The sequence below is a fragment of the Cherax quadricarinatus genome, chromosome 16 (genome assembly GCF_038502225.1).
Source record: "Cherax quadricarinatus isolate ZL_2023a chromosome 16, ASM3850222v1, whole genome shotgun sequence".
In the NCBI taxonomy this organism is placed as follows: domain Eukaryota; kingdom Metazoa; phylum Arthropoda; class Malacostraca; order Decapoda; family Parastacidae; genus Cherax; species Cherax quadricarinatus.
In genome coordinates, this window is record NC_091307.1 from 24184166 (window position 1) to 24202177 (window position 18012).

An 18012-nucleotide genomic window follows, 5' to 3' on the forward strand; every position below is an offset into this window, starting at 1 on the left:
AGATATCCTTGCGAACTTATTCACATTTTGTGTATACACTGAGGTGTATATGTCTGCTATTGTGTATACAATGAGAAGTGTATATACAGCAAGGAATGTATATCTCACCAGAGATTTAAATATTTCTGACTGATAGTGTACAGATGTAACGTAGCTTTAAATTCCTTTGTGAATTCGAGAGGCTTGAAACCTAACAAACCAGGCATTTGTTCACTAGATTAGGTTAAGATATAATGGTTGATGGTTCTGTTAACTGTAGGTGAGAGTAAATTTACTCAGTACATCACAGATGTGACTGCATGTTGACCCTGGTTGTAAGGGATATTGTGTTAGTTGTGGATGGTGGGGTTAGAGTGCTGGTAGTCCTTGCTGAGGTGCTTTGCTAGGTGAGTCAATAAATGACGTGAATGAGGTTGATAAACTGTAATTCCCCTTGTGTAAGCTCGTGCTGTCTTCGTGAGAGGCAGCTTGCTCGACGACTCTCAGATGAGAAGAGGCCATTAATGTCTTCGACGCTATGGTTATTAACGAGAGGAATTCAGATGTTTGGAGGCTATGAAAAAAAATGGTATGAGCGCACTGGCCGTTCTCAGGCGTAGAGCCGATATTGGTGGAGTGATGCCATGCGCCATACCTGCAACAACACCAGCACCGCCACAACCCCGACCTTGGCTTCAACCAAGATGTTATGACTTGTTTCACCTCGCCTCGACTCTTGATGGTGCTATGCACACGTACCGTGCTCAGGGGAAGCTCTCTGGAACGACCATGGAGCTTGTATTAAGCTTTATTAATAGCAGTTATGGTGAGATCTGGCACGGTGCTGCGCCAAGATGCAACAGTCTTTGTTTACTGCTGGACTCACCGTAGCAAGCTACTGTCATCCTTTCTTTCGCATTTCCACGCGTATGTTTGACTTAGTGAGGAAACTGATGACATCAGGGGGCACGAAATATAGTGTATTTGTATTGTATGGGTCATGTACGCAGAAGGTGTAGGTTGTGTGAGTGGCGGTGTTTGGCAGGACTAGGGTGGGGGACGGCCGCTCTGTGTTGCCGAGGGCTTCAGTTTACATCAGGATCTGGTGGAGAGAGACGGTGCTTAGGCTGTAATTCTCCTGCCACTGGTCGATAGCAAAGGCCAGTGCTGATCACCTGTGGTGTACGTTGCAGGTGTACTGCATAAAGCAAGGCGAGAGAGGAGTTCGAGCAGTGGAGGTGGTGTCAGCCATGAGTGCGGGGGCAACAACCTGCACTCTGGCCCTAGCTCTTCCCAGCCTGCGGACAGGCCCACCTGACAAGCGGACTTAGCAACGCTGTTCCAAAATAGAGGTGTGTGCATGTGCAAGGGTGACCAGGCTGTTACACTCCTAAGTCGCGCCCATGACCGTCACGCCAGACATCTCTCTTCTCAGCTGGAATTTTGACGAATTTTGAGAGCCTCTGGCTGTGTAAACACCCGAGTGCGGACTGCACGGGTGACCAGAAATAGAAACAGTTCCATTCTACAATATTAGTGATTTTTTGTTACATAGTGAGTGTGGGAGTGAAGAACAGTTTTAACTGTTAAGTGAGCCAAACCGCCCTCATAGTGTGTCAAGGTGAGTGTCACCAAGACTGCTCTGCAACAACAACACCACTCACCACTCTATTCAGACCTTAGTAAGTCAGACACGATTATGTATTTAATGCACAGTGATCTTTAATAAAATCTCTTTACCAGTAAAATGATTGTAAGTGTCGAGGAGCAATAGCAGGATCCCCAGAATATTTTATTTGGCCGTGACAGTGGACTCTTTGTCTCGTACCCAGTGTTCCCCTGGCACCCGTCCACTGCCACTAACTCATTATGTCTTTAATGATTCTCTCATAAAATCATTTATTCTTCCATGATGTTACACTGAGAATGTGTCACGTGTGACGATAAGTTATTTGTTGTTTAATATTAAAGTAACAACGTCGTAGCGTGGGAAGCACGTGTCTGTATTTGATAATACCTGGACAAAACACTACTACCTGACCCAGTTGCCCTTGACAATGGCACTCAGGTCAACCCCGGGTCACGTAATATTGCAACGGTACTCTGTTGCCTCTATTTAAGTACTGCTTTTGACTTACAAACTTGTAATATTTCAGCCTTATTGGATTTGCCTGTTTATATTTAGTACTTATTGAAACCTTTTTAATATTGCAGCCTCTGTGCTAACTCTCTAGTACGTCTTTCCCTCTGGTGAGGGGCTCTTGATCTAAAGAATTGGATCTGTACTCTAGTTCCCAGAATTGAGCCTGAATATCCTCAATCTCCCCCCCCCCCATGCGCTGTATAATCCTACGGGTTCAGCGCTCCCCCATGATTATAATTATAATAATCTAGTACTTCTTCATAATGTCAGTGCACTTTGTATCTGTTTCTATATAATTCACAAAATACCTTTTGTTTATGGGAAATGTTTATTTCTTTTGCCATATATTTAAAGATTATACGTCTGTAGATAGTCGTGAAACTCATTAGAGATTTACCTGTTACAGTCTAATTGTTATTCATTACACGGGTGAATTTATTGCTGCAAATTGCACTCGGGCAAATTCATTTACATATAACTTCTTTTTTTTTTGGCAGTGATGGAAATCTAAATAAACACAGTGATCGAATTTGAATACTGTATAATTTTTGGCGGAAGTTTCAAATGGAAAGAGTGAATGTGGGATATTCTGGTGATTGAGGAAGGTGAAAGCCAGGCCAGCAGCTGCTTTCTCGCCATGGAGATCAGTGTGGCCCACAACTGCGCACCACCTCTATACCACCACCTCCCGTGGCTTTGCATCTTGATCAGTCAGGAAGATGATCCTTGTTACAGCTGCTGGTGTTACTGGGGATCCTGACTCAGGTAGGAACACTGCGTTGCTCCCACCCAGCCATGTCTTCAACTGCGCAAATCACCGTGAATATTCAACTCGACTACGTTATTTTTAAGACTTAGCGATGAGTGTTTCAATGACTTGCTTTTTTAACTACACAATCGCCAACTTTTCTGCGAGGTGTCTTTGTCAGCAATTAATTGAGGATAAATATAAAATGCATGGTACACTAAGTCGTAGTGAATGTCGGTTTTGTGTGCGTGCGCGAGGGTGAACAAGAAAGACTAGGGAGGCCAAGCCACAAGTGCGTCTCTTAGTTTACCACTAGTAAATCAGTGTTCACGCCTCATGACTACCAGAAGTGTAGACTTTGTCGACATTGGTCAACGTTATTTAGCATTAAGCATTTAGACAGAAATCGTGGCGGACACAGCATAAATAAAAACCTTCAGATTATAAAACACCTTAAGTTGAAGGTTTTCGTGGCGTCATTACTTAAGCGTTCGTCTATATAATATTTGTTTGAGTAACTATTGCTTGTGTTGCTAAACTTAGTGTTGTCCTTCGCTTCTGTGTACCCACTTGCTCCAGTTCTTTGTTCACCATTTTCATCTATAGCAAAGCTGCCTTTGTTTGCTATTACGACCAGATAACCCAAGTGGTTATTTTTTATTATTTTGTTACTTTTTCACCCGCAGGTAAACTTGCAGGAACATTTTATGGCTTCAAGGGTAGTATCTTTTGTGTTAACAGCATTACTAGTAAAAAAAATCTTATTGTTCATGTGATTAGATTTTGCCGTCAAAGCGGATAGCCTATTATGCACCCCAACATCCATCCTAAGTAACTATAGTGCAAAAACATATGGATACACAAAAGGCCAAGGACCTAGGCCCCAAAAGGGCTAACATGAGTACATCTGCTTGTATCTGTACCATTTATATTTTATTTGTTATAATAAATTCATAATATTTTGCTTAAAATGTCTAGTATCTTTTCATTAATAAGATACCTTGATATATCACACGTTATAATAACAATAGAGACTTCATTAGAGTTATTGGCTCATGCTAGCTGTCTGTTTATATTCAGTAAGAGGACAAGAAGTATATAGCTTTCAAGAGACTATAAAGCTTCATATGACTAGTATTTATCAAGGAAATGGTTGAACACTGTAGGGCTGTGGAGGCGTTGTGGCCCAGTGATTCATACCGCGAGAACTTGGCGGTACAGTTTAGCTAAATATGAACGTTTTGGCTGCGTCCACCACAGCAACATGAATACTACTACTGTGTACTCAGTATTGTTATCCAGCACTTCACAACTCTTGTTGGGGAAGGATAACACAGCCATCTTTGCCACTCCCGGGTGAAAGAATTAATCTTCACGTTTAAAATGGTTTACCTGTTGGGGACAAGTTACTATTTCCCTCGCCAACACTTGTAGGTAAGTTTAATTTGCCAGCGTATAGTGAAATGCTGCATTAAGGCTCTCAACCCCTCTGAAATCCAGTGCTTGTAAAGAACGCATTAACTTGCTTGCTTCTTCCACTGCTACCTAGAGAGGGAGGAAAAGGAGAATTACGTCTTGGGAATCTGTAGGCTCCGCCGATTTGAAGTGCTAACCTCACTCAATGCTAATAAGTCTCACTCCATCAGGGTGGGAGGCGTATTGGCCTGCTTCCACACCTGGTTTAAGCTGCCAAATGTTAAATATAATTTGTAGTTTCGACTGAGGCTCTTCCACATCAATATGTATCATTCATTGTGCTGAAAAAAATATAAACTAGTTTAGTCTCAAAGACAGGTACTACACTTGCTCAATCTTAGGAGCATTTAAGGAGACAACACTAAGTGTGGTTGTGGCGATGAACCGGAAGCATGAGAGGAGTGGTAGGGGAATGGCCGATGTCGTCGTTGTGAGAAATGGCTTAGCTCCGTGGCGACCACCTGATGATGGTGTTTTCTCACCCCTCGTGGAACTTCTCCTTGATCCTAGCGAGGGGTGTGACGTCAGTCTTATCCCTTTCCACCCTCCTTTGATCCGCGAGCTGCGTCTTGGAGACGGGGTGGGGGGTATGTGCTAGTGTTTTAGTACAGCAAGTCGATAAGTCCTTGTGTGCTTGCTGGTGTTTGCGCGCGCACGTGCACTCGCGTGTGCGCACATGAGAGTGCACCATAACTAGAGTGCGAGTGCAGACTGTGGGAGAGTTTCTCAGGCGAAGTAGAGGAGGTAGTGGAGCGTGAGGCAGGGACCAGAATCAGCTGGAAGTGTTTGTAAACACAGCGAGGCAGCCAGTCCCTCAGCCCCCACCCCTCCTTCCCCTCACCTCTCCCCCCACCCATCTTTCCCCTCTCCCCTCACTCCCCTCACCTCCCTCACCCTTCCCTCTGCCTCGCGCTATTGATTTTGCACCCTTGCATTCGACACTCCCTCGCCAAACCTCTTGTAATAGACACTTAATCCTCTCGTGATAGATATTTCCCCTGAGATTTTTTTAATAAGGCACCTGCCTAGAACTTCCCCTTATTGGCTTTATAATTCTGTGGCCATTTGTTGTATTTTATTTTAATTTGAAAACGTTTTGGCTATATGTTATTCTTCAGATAGAAGCAAATGATCCATTAAACTGTAATGACAAATTTATGGCTATAAAAAAAAGCTCTTTTACTAATAATAGGAAAATTGATCCAGTTTCCACTACCTTCTATCTCTGTTAACTCCCCCCCCTTCCCCTCCTGTCAAGGTAATCAGTACACCTTATCTACAACCTGTGTTTTTACCCCCTCCCCATTAATCCCCTCCCTCACTCCCCCTCCCCATTCAAGGCAGTTGTTAATGCCACCCATCCTCAACCCACATTAGTTTCACGTTATTTCCTTGTGGAAAAGTCAGTCACACATCCCAGACTTCCTCGACCTTGGCGTCCAACCCAGTGGCCACAGCTGACGTCATGGGCTGCCTTTAAAGACGTAATGTAGAGGTTGGCGAAGAAATCTCTATTGGAGGAAGTTAGAGGCAGCAGCAGCAGCACCGCTGGGGCTACACTCTGTTGACTTGTCACGTACACATGCTGCTGCTCGCCACACTGATTCCGCAAGTCAGCCGCTGTGCTAGTAGGCTTTGTTAGCCATTGTCAGTGACCCACATGGCTTTATTAGCTAGTGAGTGGCCCACCTGGGTTTATTGCCTATTGAGAGTGATCCACCTGGGTTTATTGACTATTGTGAGTGGCCTACCTGGCTTTGTTGCCTATTGTGAGTAGCTCACCTGGGTTTATTGCCTATTGTGAGTAGCCCACCTGGGTTTATTGTTCTTCATTTTGAGTGGAATGAAATCCCGGTAAATGTTTTGCACTCTGGCAGGAGTCTTAGTCTTTCCTTTTTTTTAACACTTAAGATTGCAGTTAAATCTTGCAAACTTGCACTAATGTTTTTTTGTTTGTTTCTTGTGGTATTTCCTTTTCAAAACGAATACGTGAATGACGCTTTAGGGGAGGGGAGTTAATGCCCCCTGCGGCCCGGTCCCAGACTTGGCCTTCTGCTGGATCAAGGCTTGCGCAGCCAGGTTGTTACTGTTGGCGGCTGCACTCAGGTACGAACCACAGTCCGGCCGGTCGGGGAGCGATTTAACGTGCCAAAGAAATTTCTCAAACAGTAGATGGGAAATGTGGTGAGATTATATTTAATATATTACATCTCTACTGAGAGAGAACCACACTCAAAGGAGGTTACTTGATGATGGTGAGGGGGTTCTTGATCTAGGGAATTAGATCTGTGCTCCAGTTTCCGGAATTAAGCCTGAATGCTTTCCATTCCCCCCACACCACAGGCTTTAGCGTTCCCCCATGATAATACTGAGAGAGAGAGAGAGAGAGAGAGAGAGAGAGAGAGAGAGAGAGAGAGAGAGTGCACGAAGATTTTTTTAAATAAAATTGAATGCATCATGAGTGTGCTGCCACCATCCACACAATGTATCAGGCGGGGCGAAATTCATAAGTTTTGAAATTAGAGCTGGACTTCAGTAGGGCCTCGAGATTATCGTCCATTGTTCTGTTATAGCTTCAACTACTGAAGTTACAGAGGTTTTCGCTCCTCCAAAATCCTGAGGAACTAGTATTTGGGGATTACCGTCTCACAGGATGGCCCGACCCATACACAGAAATGGAATTTTGATGAAGACATCTCAAGCCTGGTAGAGGCAACAAGAATAATTCATGGGAGAGAAAATGAACAGTGGGAGACTGGCAAAAAATATTTACTACATTAAGAATACGCAGATAAATTAATATGCAAAACAGCCACGGGGGAACTCGAATGATAGCTATAGACCTTACTTGTTTCAGTCAACACACCACGAACTTGCAGTGTTGCAGTGCAGACCCTGCTCTTATCGTATTTGCTTGGACCATCTCTTATTTGTAACATTGCAATCTCATGTATTGATTGCAACATGAAAGGCCTAGGGCTATCATTCGACACCCCCCCCCCGTGGTTGTTTCGCATCTTGTATCGCTTGTTCGCGATTTTTGTATACATTAATATATAAAATATGTAGATTCATTGTTGCAATAACGTCTCGACATTGTAAAATGCCAGGTGGCAGCCAGACACTGGTACTAGCCACGTAACAACCAGACAATGGTAATACCTACCTGGAGTCTACCCAGAGGGTATTCAGGGGATCAATGCCCCCGCGGCCCGGTCCACGACCAGGCCTCCTGGTGGATCAGGGCCTGATCAGCCAGACTATTACTGTTGGCCGCACGTAGTCCAGCGTACGAACCACAGCCCGGCTAACCCAGCACCGACTTTATCTGTCCAGCTACTTCTTGAAGGTAGCCAGGGGGCCTATTGGTAATTCCCCTTATGCATGGTGGGAGGATGTTGAACAGTCTTGTGCTCCGGACACTTATGGTGTTTTCTCTTAGTGTACCGGTGGCCTGGTGGCTAAAGCTCTTGCTTCACACACGGAGGGCCCCGACACGTTTCCTTACACCTATTGTCCTGTTCACCTAGCAGCAAATAGGTACCTGGGTGTTAGTCGACTGGTGTGGGTCGCATCCTGGGGGACAAGATTAAGGACCCCAATGGAAATAAGTTAGACAGTCCTCGATGACGCACTGACTTTCTTGGGTTATCCTGGGTGGCTAACCCTCCGGGGTTAAAAATCCGAACGAAATCTTATCTTATCTTACCAATGACGCCCCTACTAGTACTAACCCGGTAATAACTAGACACTGGTACTAGCCAGGTAACAACTAGACACTAGTACTAGCCTGGTAACAACAAAACTTAACGTCGTAAAGAAACTCTACTTGTACTAAGTAATATCTGCTAACTTTCCTTGTACTAACCACCACCCACTGTATGTAGTCTGACTCAAGATTAAGTCAGGTAAGACTCGGCTACATTACTGAACATAAATTCATCAGAGACCAGCCTGGTCACTAGGATACTTTGGTGAAGAAATAACCCCACACGGCGGTTTATGTCACATAGACTCTTGTATACACAACACCACACTCCACACACTCATATAAATATATACATATGTAATCACATGAGTACACAATTACAAACTGATAACGTACACAGCACTGTCTACGCACACACGTAAGGGCACAGTTACTGATGTTGCCATATGTACATATATCAGCAGAGTGGAGAGATGGAAATATTTCTTATCTCTACGAAAGAGAGAGAGAGAGAGAATCAATGTTAGGCAGGGAGAGATAAGGTGAGTATGAAGTGAGTGTAGGGGGGGGGGGGTGAGATGTAGTGGGTAAACACCCAAGTGAGTGAGTGAGCGAGCAAGCAAGCGAGTGAATGAGCGAGAGTGAGCGAGTGGCGACACTTAGCATCTAGAGTAGACCATGTTACGTCATCACAACAAACAGGGCCAGCCAGCTGAGATGACCCTCCCCTCCCCTTCCCCCACCCCGGCCGTCCCCCTCCCCAGACGCCCCCCTCCCCGACCGGCCCCCCCTCCCCGGCCGGCCCCCTCCACCCTCAACGGCACCCCTCAGTTCTCTTTGTCCCGCCCCTGCCTTCGCTGGTGGCCCCTTCCCCAGGGCTAGGTTAATACCCAACCCAGGGTCTGGTTAATACCCAACCCAGGGTCTGGTTAATACCCAACCCAAGGTCTGGTTAATACCCAACCCAGGGCCTGGTTAACACCCAACCCAGGGTCTGGTTAATACCCAACCCAGGGTCTGGTTAATACCCAACCCAGGGTCTGGTTAGCGCCCAACCCAGGGTCTGGTTAATACCCAACCCAGGGTCTGGTTAACACCCAACCCAGGGTCTGGTTAACACCCAACCCAGGGTCTGGTTAACACCCAACCCAGGGTCTGGTTAACACCCAACCCAGGGTCTGGTTAACACTCAACCCAGGGTCTGGTTAATACCCAACCCAGGGTCTGGTTAATACCCAACCCAGGGTCTGGTTAATACCCAACCCAGGGTCTGGTTAACACCCAACCCAGGGTCTGGTTAACACCCAACCCAGGGTCTGGTTAACACCCAACCCAGGGTCTGGTTAATACCCAACCCAGGGTCTGGTTAACACCCAACCACCCAGGGTCTGGTTAACGCCCAACCCAGGGTCTGGTTAACGCCCAACCCAGGGTCTGGTTAACACCCAACCCAGGGTCTGGTTAACACCCAACCCAGGGTCTGGTTAATACCCAACCCAGGGTCTGGTTAGCACCCAACCCAGGGTCTGGTTAATACCCAACCCAGGGTCTGGTTAACACCCAACCCAGGGTCTGGTTAACGCCCAACCCAGGGTCTGGTTAACACCCAACCCAGGGTCTGGTTAACACCCAACCCAGGGTCTGGTTAATACCCAACCCAGGGTCTGGTTAATACCCAACCCAGGGTCTGGTTAACACCCAACCCAGCGTCTGGTTAACACCCAACCCAGGGTCTGGTTAACACCCAACCCAGGGTCTGGTTAACACCCAACCCAGGGTCTGGTTAACACCCAACCCAGGGTCTGGTTAACACCCAACCCAGGGTCTGGTTAATACCCAACCCAGGGTCTGGTTAATACCCAACCCAGGGTCTGGTTAACGCCCAACCCAGGGTCTGGTTAACGCCCAACCCAGGGTCTGGTTAACATCCAACCCAGGGTCTGGTTAACACCCAACCCAGGATCTGGTTAATACCCAACCCAGGGTCTGGTTAGCACCCAACCCAGGGTCTGGTTAACACCCAACCCAGGGTCTGGTTAACACCCAACCCAGCGTCTCTTTAACACCCAACCCAGGGTCTGGTTAACACCCAACCCAGGGTCTGGTTAACACCCAACCCAGGGTCTGGTTAATACCCAACCCAGGGTCTGGTTAACACCCAACCCAGGGTCTGGTTAACATCCAACCCAGGGTCTGGTTAACATCCAACCCAGGGTCTGGTTAACACCCAACCCAGGGTCTGGTTAACACCCAATCCAGGGTCTGGTTAACACCCAACCCAGAGTTTGGTTAAGACCCTCAAGCCAGGGTCTGGTTAAGACCCCACTTCAGGGTCTGGTTAAGACCCCACCTCAGGGTCTGGTTAAGACCCCCCTCAGGGTTTGGTTAAGACCCCACCCCAGGGTCTGGTTAAGACCCCACCCCAAGGTCTGGTTAAGACCCCACCATAAGGTCTGGTTATGATCCCACTCAGGACCTAGCCAGACAACCCTCACCCAGGTCCTAGCCAGACAACCCTCACCTAGGTCCTAGCCAGACACCCTAGATCTAGAGAGTGTACAGAGATCCTTTACTGCACGTATAAGTTCTGTCAAGCACCTTAACTACTGGGAACGCTTGGAAGCACTTGACTTGTACTCGTTGGAACGCAGGAGGGAGAGATATATCATAATCTACACTTGGAAAATCTTGGAAGGAATGGTCCCAAATCTGCACACAGAAATCACTCCCTACGAAAGTAAAAGACTGGGCAGGCGATGCAAAATGCCCCCAATAAAAAGTAGGGGCGCCATTGGTACACTAAGGGAAAACACCATAAGTGTCCGGGGCCCAAAACTGTTCAGCAGCCTCCCATCAAGCATTAGGGGAATTGCCAATAAACCCCTGGCTGCCTTCAAGAGAGAGCTGGACAGATACCTAAAGTCAGTGCCGGATCAGCCGGGCTGTGGCTCGTACGTTGGACTGCGTGCGGCCAGCAGTAACAGCCTAGTTGATCAGGCCCTGATCCATCGGGAGGCCTGGTCATGGACCGGGCCGCGGGGGCGTTGATCCCCGGAATAACCTCCAGGTAACCTCCAGGTAACCCTCACCCTGTTCCTAGGCAGACACACCCCCACCCAGCTCTTAGCCAGATACACCCTACCCAAGTCCTAGCCAGACACACCCCTACCCAAGTCCTAGCCAGACAAATCTCACCCAGGTCCTAGCCAGGCACATCCCCACCCAGGCCCTAGCCAAACACACCACCACCTAGCTAGATAACCCTCGCCCTGGTCCTGGACAGACACACCCTTACCCTGGTCCTAGCCAGAAACACCCTTAACCAGGACCCTGCCACCCCCACCCAGGTCAGAGCCAGACTCATCCCCACTCAGGTCCTAGCCACACACCCTCACCCTGGTCCTAGCCAGACACGCCCTCACCCAGGACCCTACCACCCCCACTCAAGTCCTAGCCAGACACACCCTCACCCAGGATCCTGCCACCCCCACCCTGGTCCTAACCAGACACACCCTCACCCTGGTCCTAGCCAGGCACACACCCATCCAGGTCCTAGCCAGACACACACTCACCCAGATCCTAGCCAGACACACCCTCACCCAGGATCCTGCCACCCCCACCCTGGTCCTAACCAGACACACCCTCACCCTGGTCCTAGCCAGGCACACACCCATCCAGGTCCTAGCCAGACACACACTCACCCAGATCCTAGCCAGACACACCCTCACCCTGGTCCTAGCCAGACACACACCCACCCAGGTCCTAGCCAGACACACACCCACCCAGATCCTAGCCAGACACACCCTCACCCAGGACCCTGCCACCCCCATCCTGGTCCTAGCCAGACACACCCTCACCCTGGTCCTAGCCAGACACACACCCACCCAGGTCCTAGCTAGACACACCCTCGCCCAGGTCCTAGCCAGACACCTCCCCATTCAGGGGATAACCCTCCCCCACACGACTGAAAGCTACTAACATATGAGTCACAGGGATGTTAGGAAGTATTTCTTCAGCCTCAGAGCGGTAGGGAAGTGGAATGATCTTGATGAGGAAGTGGTGGCAGACTACATACATAGCTTTAAGAACAGGTACGACAGTGCCCACCAGGCTAAGAGAAAGAGCAAATTAAGAGGCGGGACCAAGAGCTGAGAATTGACCCCTGCAACCACAAATAGGTAAGTACGCGCACGCACACACACACACACACACACACACACACATATATACACACACACACACACACACACACACACACACACACACACACACACACACACACACACACACACACACACACACACACACACACACATGAAGATCGGGGAACGGCAAAGAAGACCGCAGACGGAGTATAGGCTAGGTGGCCAAAGACTGCAAACCTCGCTCAAGGAGAAAGATCTTGTGGTGAGTATAACACCGAGCACGTCTCCGGAAGCACACATCAACCAGATAACTGCTGCAGCATATGGACGCCTGGCAAACCTGAGAACAGCATTCCGATACCTTACTAAGGAATCGTTCAAGACACTGTACACCGTGTATGTCGGGGCCATACTGGAGTATGCAGCACCTGTTTGGAACCCACACTTGATCAAGCACGTCAAGAAATTAGAGAAAGTGCATAGGTTTACGACAAGGTTAGTTCCAGAGCTAAGGGGAATGTCCTATGAAGAAAGGTTAAGGGAAATCGGTCAGACGACACTGGAGGACAGGAGGGTCAGTGGAGACATGATAACGACATACAAAATACTGCGTGGAATAGACAAGGTGGACAGAGACAGGATGTTCCAGAGAGGGGACACAGAAACAAGGAGTCACAATTGGAAGTCGAAGACCCAGATGAGTCAAAGGGATGTTAGGAAGTATTTCTTCAGTCATAGAGTAGTCAGGAAGTGGAATAGCCTAGCAAGTGAGGTAGTGGAGGCAGGAGCCATACATAGCTTTAAGATGAGGTATGATAAAGCTCATGGAGCAGGGAGAGAGAGGACCTAGTAGCACTCAGTGAAGAGGCGGGGCCAGGAGCTGAGTCTCGACCCCTGCAATCACAATTAGGTGAGTACACACACACACACACACACACACACACACACACACACACACACACACACACACACACACACACACACACACACAAACACACACACACACACACGGACGAAGACCAGGCAGAACTACAAAGGGATCTGGACAGGCTGCAGACCTGCTCCAGCAATTGGCTCCTGGAGTTCAACCCCACCAAGTGCAAAGTCATGAAGATTTGCGGAGGGCAAAGAAAACTGCAGACGGAGTACAGGCTAGGGAAAAAGATCTTGGTGTGAGTATAACACCAGGCACATCTCCTGAAGCGCACATCAACCAAATATCTGCTGCAGCATATGGGCGCCTAGCAAACCTCAGAACAGCATTCCGACATCTTAATAAGGAGTCGTTCAGGACCCTGTACACCGTGTACGTTAGGCCCATATTGGAGTATGCGGCACCAGTTTGGAACCCACACCTAGCCAAGCACGTAAAGAAACTAGAGAAAGTGCAAAGGTTTGCAACAAAACTAGTCCCAGAGCTAAGAGGTATGTCCTACGAAGAGAGGATAAGGGAAATCGGCCTGACGACACTGGAGGACAGGAGGGTTAGGGGAGACATGATAACGACATTCAAAATGCTGCGAAGTATAGAAAAGCTGGACAGAGACAGGATGTTCCAGAGAGGGGACACAGACACAAGGGGTCACAATTGGAAGCTGAAGACCCAGATGAGTCAGAGGGATGTTAGGAAGTATTTCTTCAGTCATAGAGTTGTCTGGAAGTGGAATAGTCTGGCAAGTGATATAGTGGAGGCAGGAACCATGCATAGTTTTAAGACTAGGTATGATAAAGCTCATGGAGCAGGAAGAGAGAGGACCTAGTAGCGACCAGTGAAGAGGGGGGGCCCGGAGCTGAGTCTCGACCCCTGCAACCACAAATAGGCGAGCGCGCGCGCACACACACACACACACACACACACACACACACACACACACACACACACACACACACACACACACACACACACACACACACACACACACACACAACCATTTCACTAGTGACTGTGATGTTACATAATTTATCTTCTTCTAGTAGTAGGCACTGTTGAACAGTAGTTGTTGGACCAGGCTTTTGTATGTAGTACACTTGTGCGTTTTTGTTGTTTCTGCCCCACACACTTGTGTTGTACATAATATTGTACACACTGTTGTACATCGTGTTGTACACAGTCGTTTTGAGATGTGATTTCAAGGGTTCTTGATATTTCACCTACATACTGAACTACACACACACACACACACACACACACACACACACACACACACACACACACACACACACACACACACACACACACACACACACACACACACATACACATCAACCAAATAACTGCTGCAGCATACGGGCGCCTGGCAAACCTGAGAATAGCGTTCCGATACCGTAATAAGGAATCGTTCAAGACACTGTACACTGTGTATGTTAGGCCCATACTGGAGTATGCAGCACCAGTCTGGAACCCACACCTGGTCAAGCACGTCAAGAAGTTAAGAGAAAGTACAAAGGTTTGCAACAAGGCTAGTCCCAGAGCTCAGGGGGATGTCGTACGAGGAAAGGTTGAGGGAAATTGGACTGACGACACTGGAGGACAGAAGGGTCAGGGGAGACATGATAACGACATACAAGATACTGCGGAGAATAGACAAGGTGGAGAGAGATAGGATGTTCCAGAGAAGGGACACAGAAACAAGGGGTCACAACTGGAAGCTGAAGACTCAGACGAGTCACAGGGACGTTAGGAAGTGTTTCTTCAGTCATAGAGTCGTCAGGAAGTGGAATAGCCTAGCAAGTGAAGTAGTGGAGGCAGGAACTATGCGTAGTTTTAAGAAGAGGTATGACAAAGCTCAGGAAGCAGAGAGGGAGAGGGCCTAGTAGCGATCAGTGAAGAGGCGGGGCCAGGAGCCGAGTCTCGACCCCTGCAACCACAATTAGGCGAGTACACACACACACACACACACACACACACACACACACACACACACACACACACACACACACACACACACACACACACACACACACACACACACACACCAACACCAACAACAACAACAACAACAAGGGGTCACAACTGGAAGTTGAAGACTCAGATGAGTCACAGGGATGTTAGGAAGTGGAACAGTTTGGAGGTTGATGTAGTGGAGGCAGGAGCTATATATATCTTTAAGAAGAGGTATGATAAAGCTCATGGAGCAGGGAGAGAGTGGACCTAGTAATGAAGAGGCAGGGCCAGGAGCTGTGAATGGACGCCTGCAACCACAAATAGATGAGTACACACTTAATAGGTCCTAGCCACACACTGTCGGGGTTTTATCTGAGAAACAAATACTACCAGTAGGCACTTCCAGAGGTCACCCGGTCCCAGACCAGGCCTCCTGGTTGCTGGCGGTCACTAACAGCCTGATCGATCAGGCTGTTAGTGACTTCATTTCCGCAGTCCAACGCATGCACCACAATCCAGCTGATCAGGACCTGTTTTGTGGACTCTGTTGAGTTTCCTCTTGAAGACAGCCGGGTAGACTCCAGGTAGGTAGATAGGCGTGTTGGTAGTCGTCCTTGTGTATGATGGCAGGAGTGTTGCAGAGTCCTGCTGCTTGTGTATGATGGCAGGGAGTGTTGCAGAGTCCTGCTGCTTGTGTATGATGGCAGGAGTGTTGCAGAGTCCTGCTGCTTGTATATGATGGCAGGGAGTGTTGCAGAGTCCTGCTGCTTGTGTATGATGGCAGGAGTGTTGCAGAGTCCTGCTGCTTGTGAATGATGGCAGGGAGTGTTGCAGAGTCCTGCTGCTTGTGTATGATGGCAGGGAGTGTTGCAGAGTCCTGCTGCTTGTGTATGATGGCAGGGAGTGTTGCAGAGTCCTGCTGCTTGTGTATGATGGCAGGAGTGTTGCAGAGTCCTGCTGCTTGTGTATGATGGCAGGGAGTGTTGCAGAGTCCTGCTGCTTGTGTATGTGTAGACAGCCTGTACTGTCAGAACACACAGCCTAGCCGTCTGCTCTGACTAGTTCATATTTCGCGGCATTTTAGGTGCTGCCCTCTGTAGGCTCACCCACGTCAGTGGGAGGCTGAGCCCATCGGCTTTCACTCCTAGGCCGACCGACTTGAGAGACACAAGTGCTCCCCCTCCACGGACTGGCTTGCGGTCACTCCCTCACACTGCCCGTTGTGTACTCACTCCTACCCAATTAAAGCCAAACTAGTCCACGGCCGTGTCATTGCTACCTACGCTACCTTCATCGGCACTAAACCGCTGTTCAGCAGCAAGAACAGCAATAACATATGATGGCAGGAGTGTTGCAGAGTCCTGCTGCTTGTGTATGATGGCAGGAGTGTTGCAGATTCCTGCTGCTTGTGTATGATGGCAGGGAGTGTTGCAGAGTCCTGCTGCTTGTGTATGATGGCAGGGAGTGTTGCAGATTCCTGCTGCTTGTGTATGATGGCAGGAGTGTTGCAGAGTCCTGCTGCTTGTGTATGATGGCAGGAGTGTTGCAGAGTCCTGCTGCTTGTGTATGATGGCAGGAGTGTTGCAGAGTCCTGCTGCTTGTGTATGATGGCAGGAGTGTTGCAGAGTCCTGCTGCTTGTGTATGATGGCAGGAGTGTTGCAGAGTCCTGCTGCTTGTGTATGATGGCAGGGAGTGTTGCAGAGTCCTGCTGCTTGTGTATGATGGCAGGAGTGTTGCAGAGTCCTGCTGCTTGTGTATGATGGCAGGGAGTGTTGCAGAGTCCTGCTGCTTGTGTATGATGGCAGGAGTGTTGCAGATTCCTGCTGCTTGTGTATGATGGCAGGGAGTGTTGCAGAGTCCTGCTGCTTGTGTATGATGGCAGGGAGTGTTGCAGAGTCCTGCTGCTTGTGTATGATGGCAGGAGTGTTGCAGAGTCCTGCTGCTTGTATATGATGGCAGGGAGTGTTGCAGAGTCCTGCTGCTTGTGTATGATGGCAGGAGTGTTGCAGAGTCCTGCTGCTTGTGTATGATGGCAGGGAGTGTTGCAGAGTCCTGCTGCTTGTGTATGATGGCAGGGAGTGTTGCAGAGTCCTGCTGCTTGTGTATGATGGCAGGGAGTGTTGCAGAGTCCTCCTGCTTGTGTATGATGGCAGGGAGTGTTGCAGAGTCCTGCTGCTTGTGTATGATGGCAGGGAGTGTTGCAGAGTCCTGCTGCTTGTGTATGATGGCAGGGAGTGTTGCAGAGTCCTGCTGCTTGTATATGATGGCAGGGAGTGTTGCAGAGTCCTGCTGCTTGTGTATGATGGCAGGGAGTGTTGCAGAGTCCTGCTGCTTGTGTATGATGGCAGGAGTGTTGCAGAGTCCTGCTGCTTGTGTATGATGGCAGGGAGTGTTGCAGAGTCCTGCTGCTTGTGTATGATGGCAGGAGTGTTGCAGAGTCCTGCTGCTTGTGTATGATGGCAGGGAGTGTTGCAGAGTCCTGCTGCTTGTGTATGATGGCAGGTAGTGTTGCAGAGTCCTGCTGCTTGTGTATGATGGCAGGAGTGTTGCAGAGTCCTGCTGCTCTTTATTGGCAAGCTGAGAGCTATTACCTACATCAGCTCATTTGAAAGCATTTTGATTGTTATGAGACATACAAGTAGGGAGCAGGATGAAGTTGGAGCATCTGTGGGCCAGCCTTTTCATTTGATCAGCTGACTTTATCTCGTTGACATCATTATGCTGTACGAATGTGTTCCATACTTGAGTCATCCTGGGTATATAGGATCTCAGATGGAGTGATGTTCTGGAGAAGGGTACAGCCAGAGTGAAGTTGCTGCTTTCTGCCCGTCTTGTGGCATAAAGCTTGTTTCTCACTCTCTCTGCCCTCTCTGTCTCTGTCTCTCTCTCTGTCTCTCTCTCTCTGTCTTTCTCCCTCTCTCTCTCTG

At 48.6% G+C, this 18012-nt stretch overlaps 1 protein-coding gene across 3 annotated transcripts in view; it reads left to right on the top strand.

The window, feature by feature from the left end:
- The first annotated feature begins 1048 nt into the window (after positions 1-1048).
- Ypel (Yippee-like) overlaps positions 1049-18012 on the top strand; it is a 298086-nt gene continuing 281122 nt past the window's right edge. Inside the window, exon 1 of one of the 3 annotated variants that reach the window (XM_070085485.1) lies at positions 1049-1600. Coding sequence is in view for 1 of the 3 variants with exons in the window: in XM_070085483.1 (XP_069941584.1) it covers positions 2842-2887 (46 nt within the window). In the remaining 2 variants the exon portion in view is untranslated. Of the gene's footprint in view, positions 1662-2611; positions 2888-18012 lie in introns of those variants that run through there. The other 2 variants (XM_070085484.1, XM_070085483.1) reach the window with 2 other exon arrangements.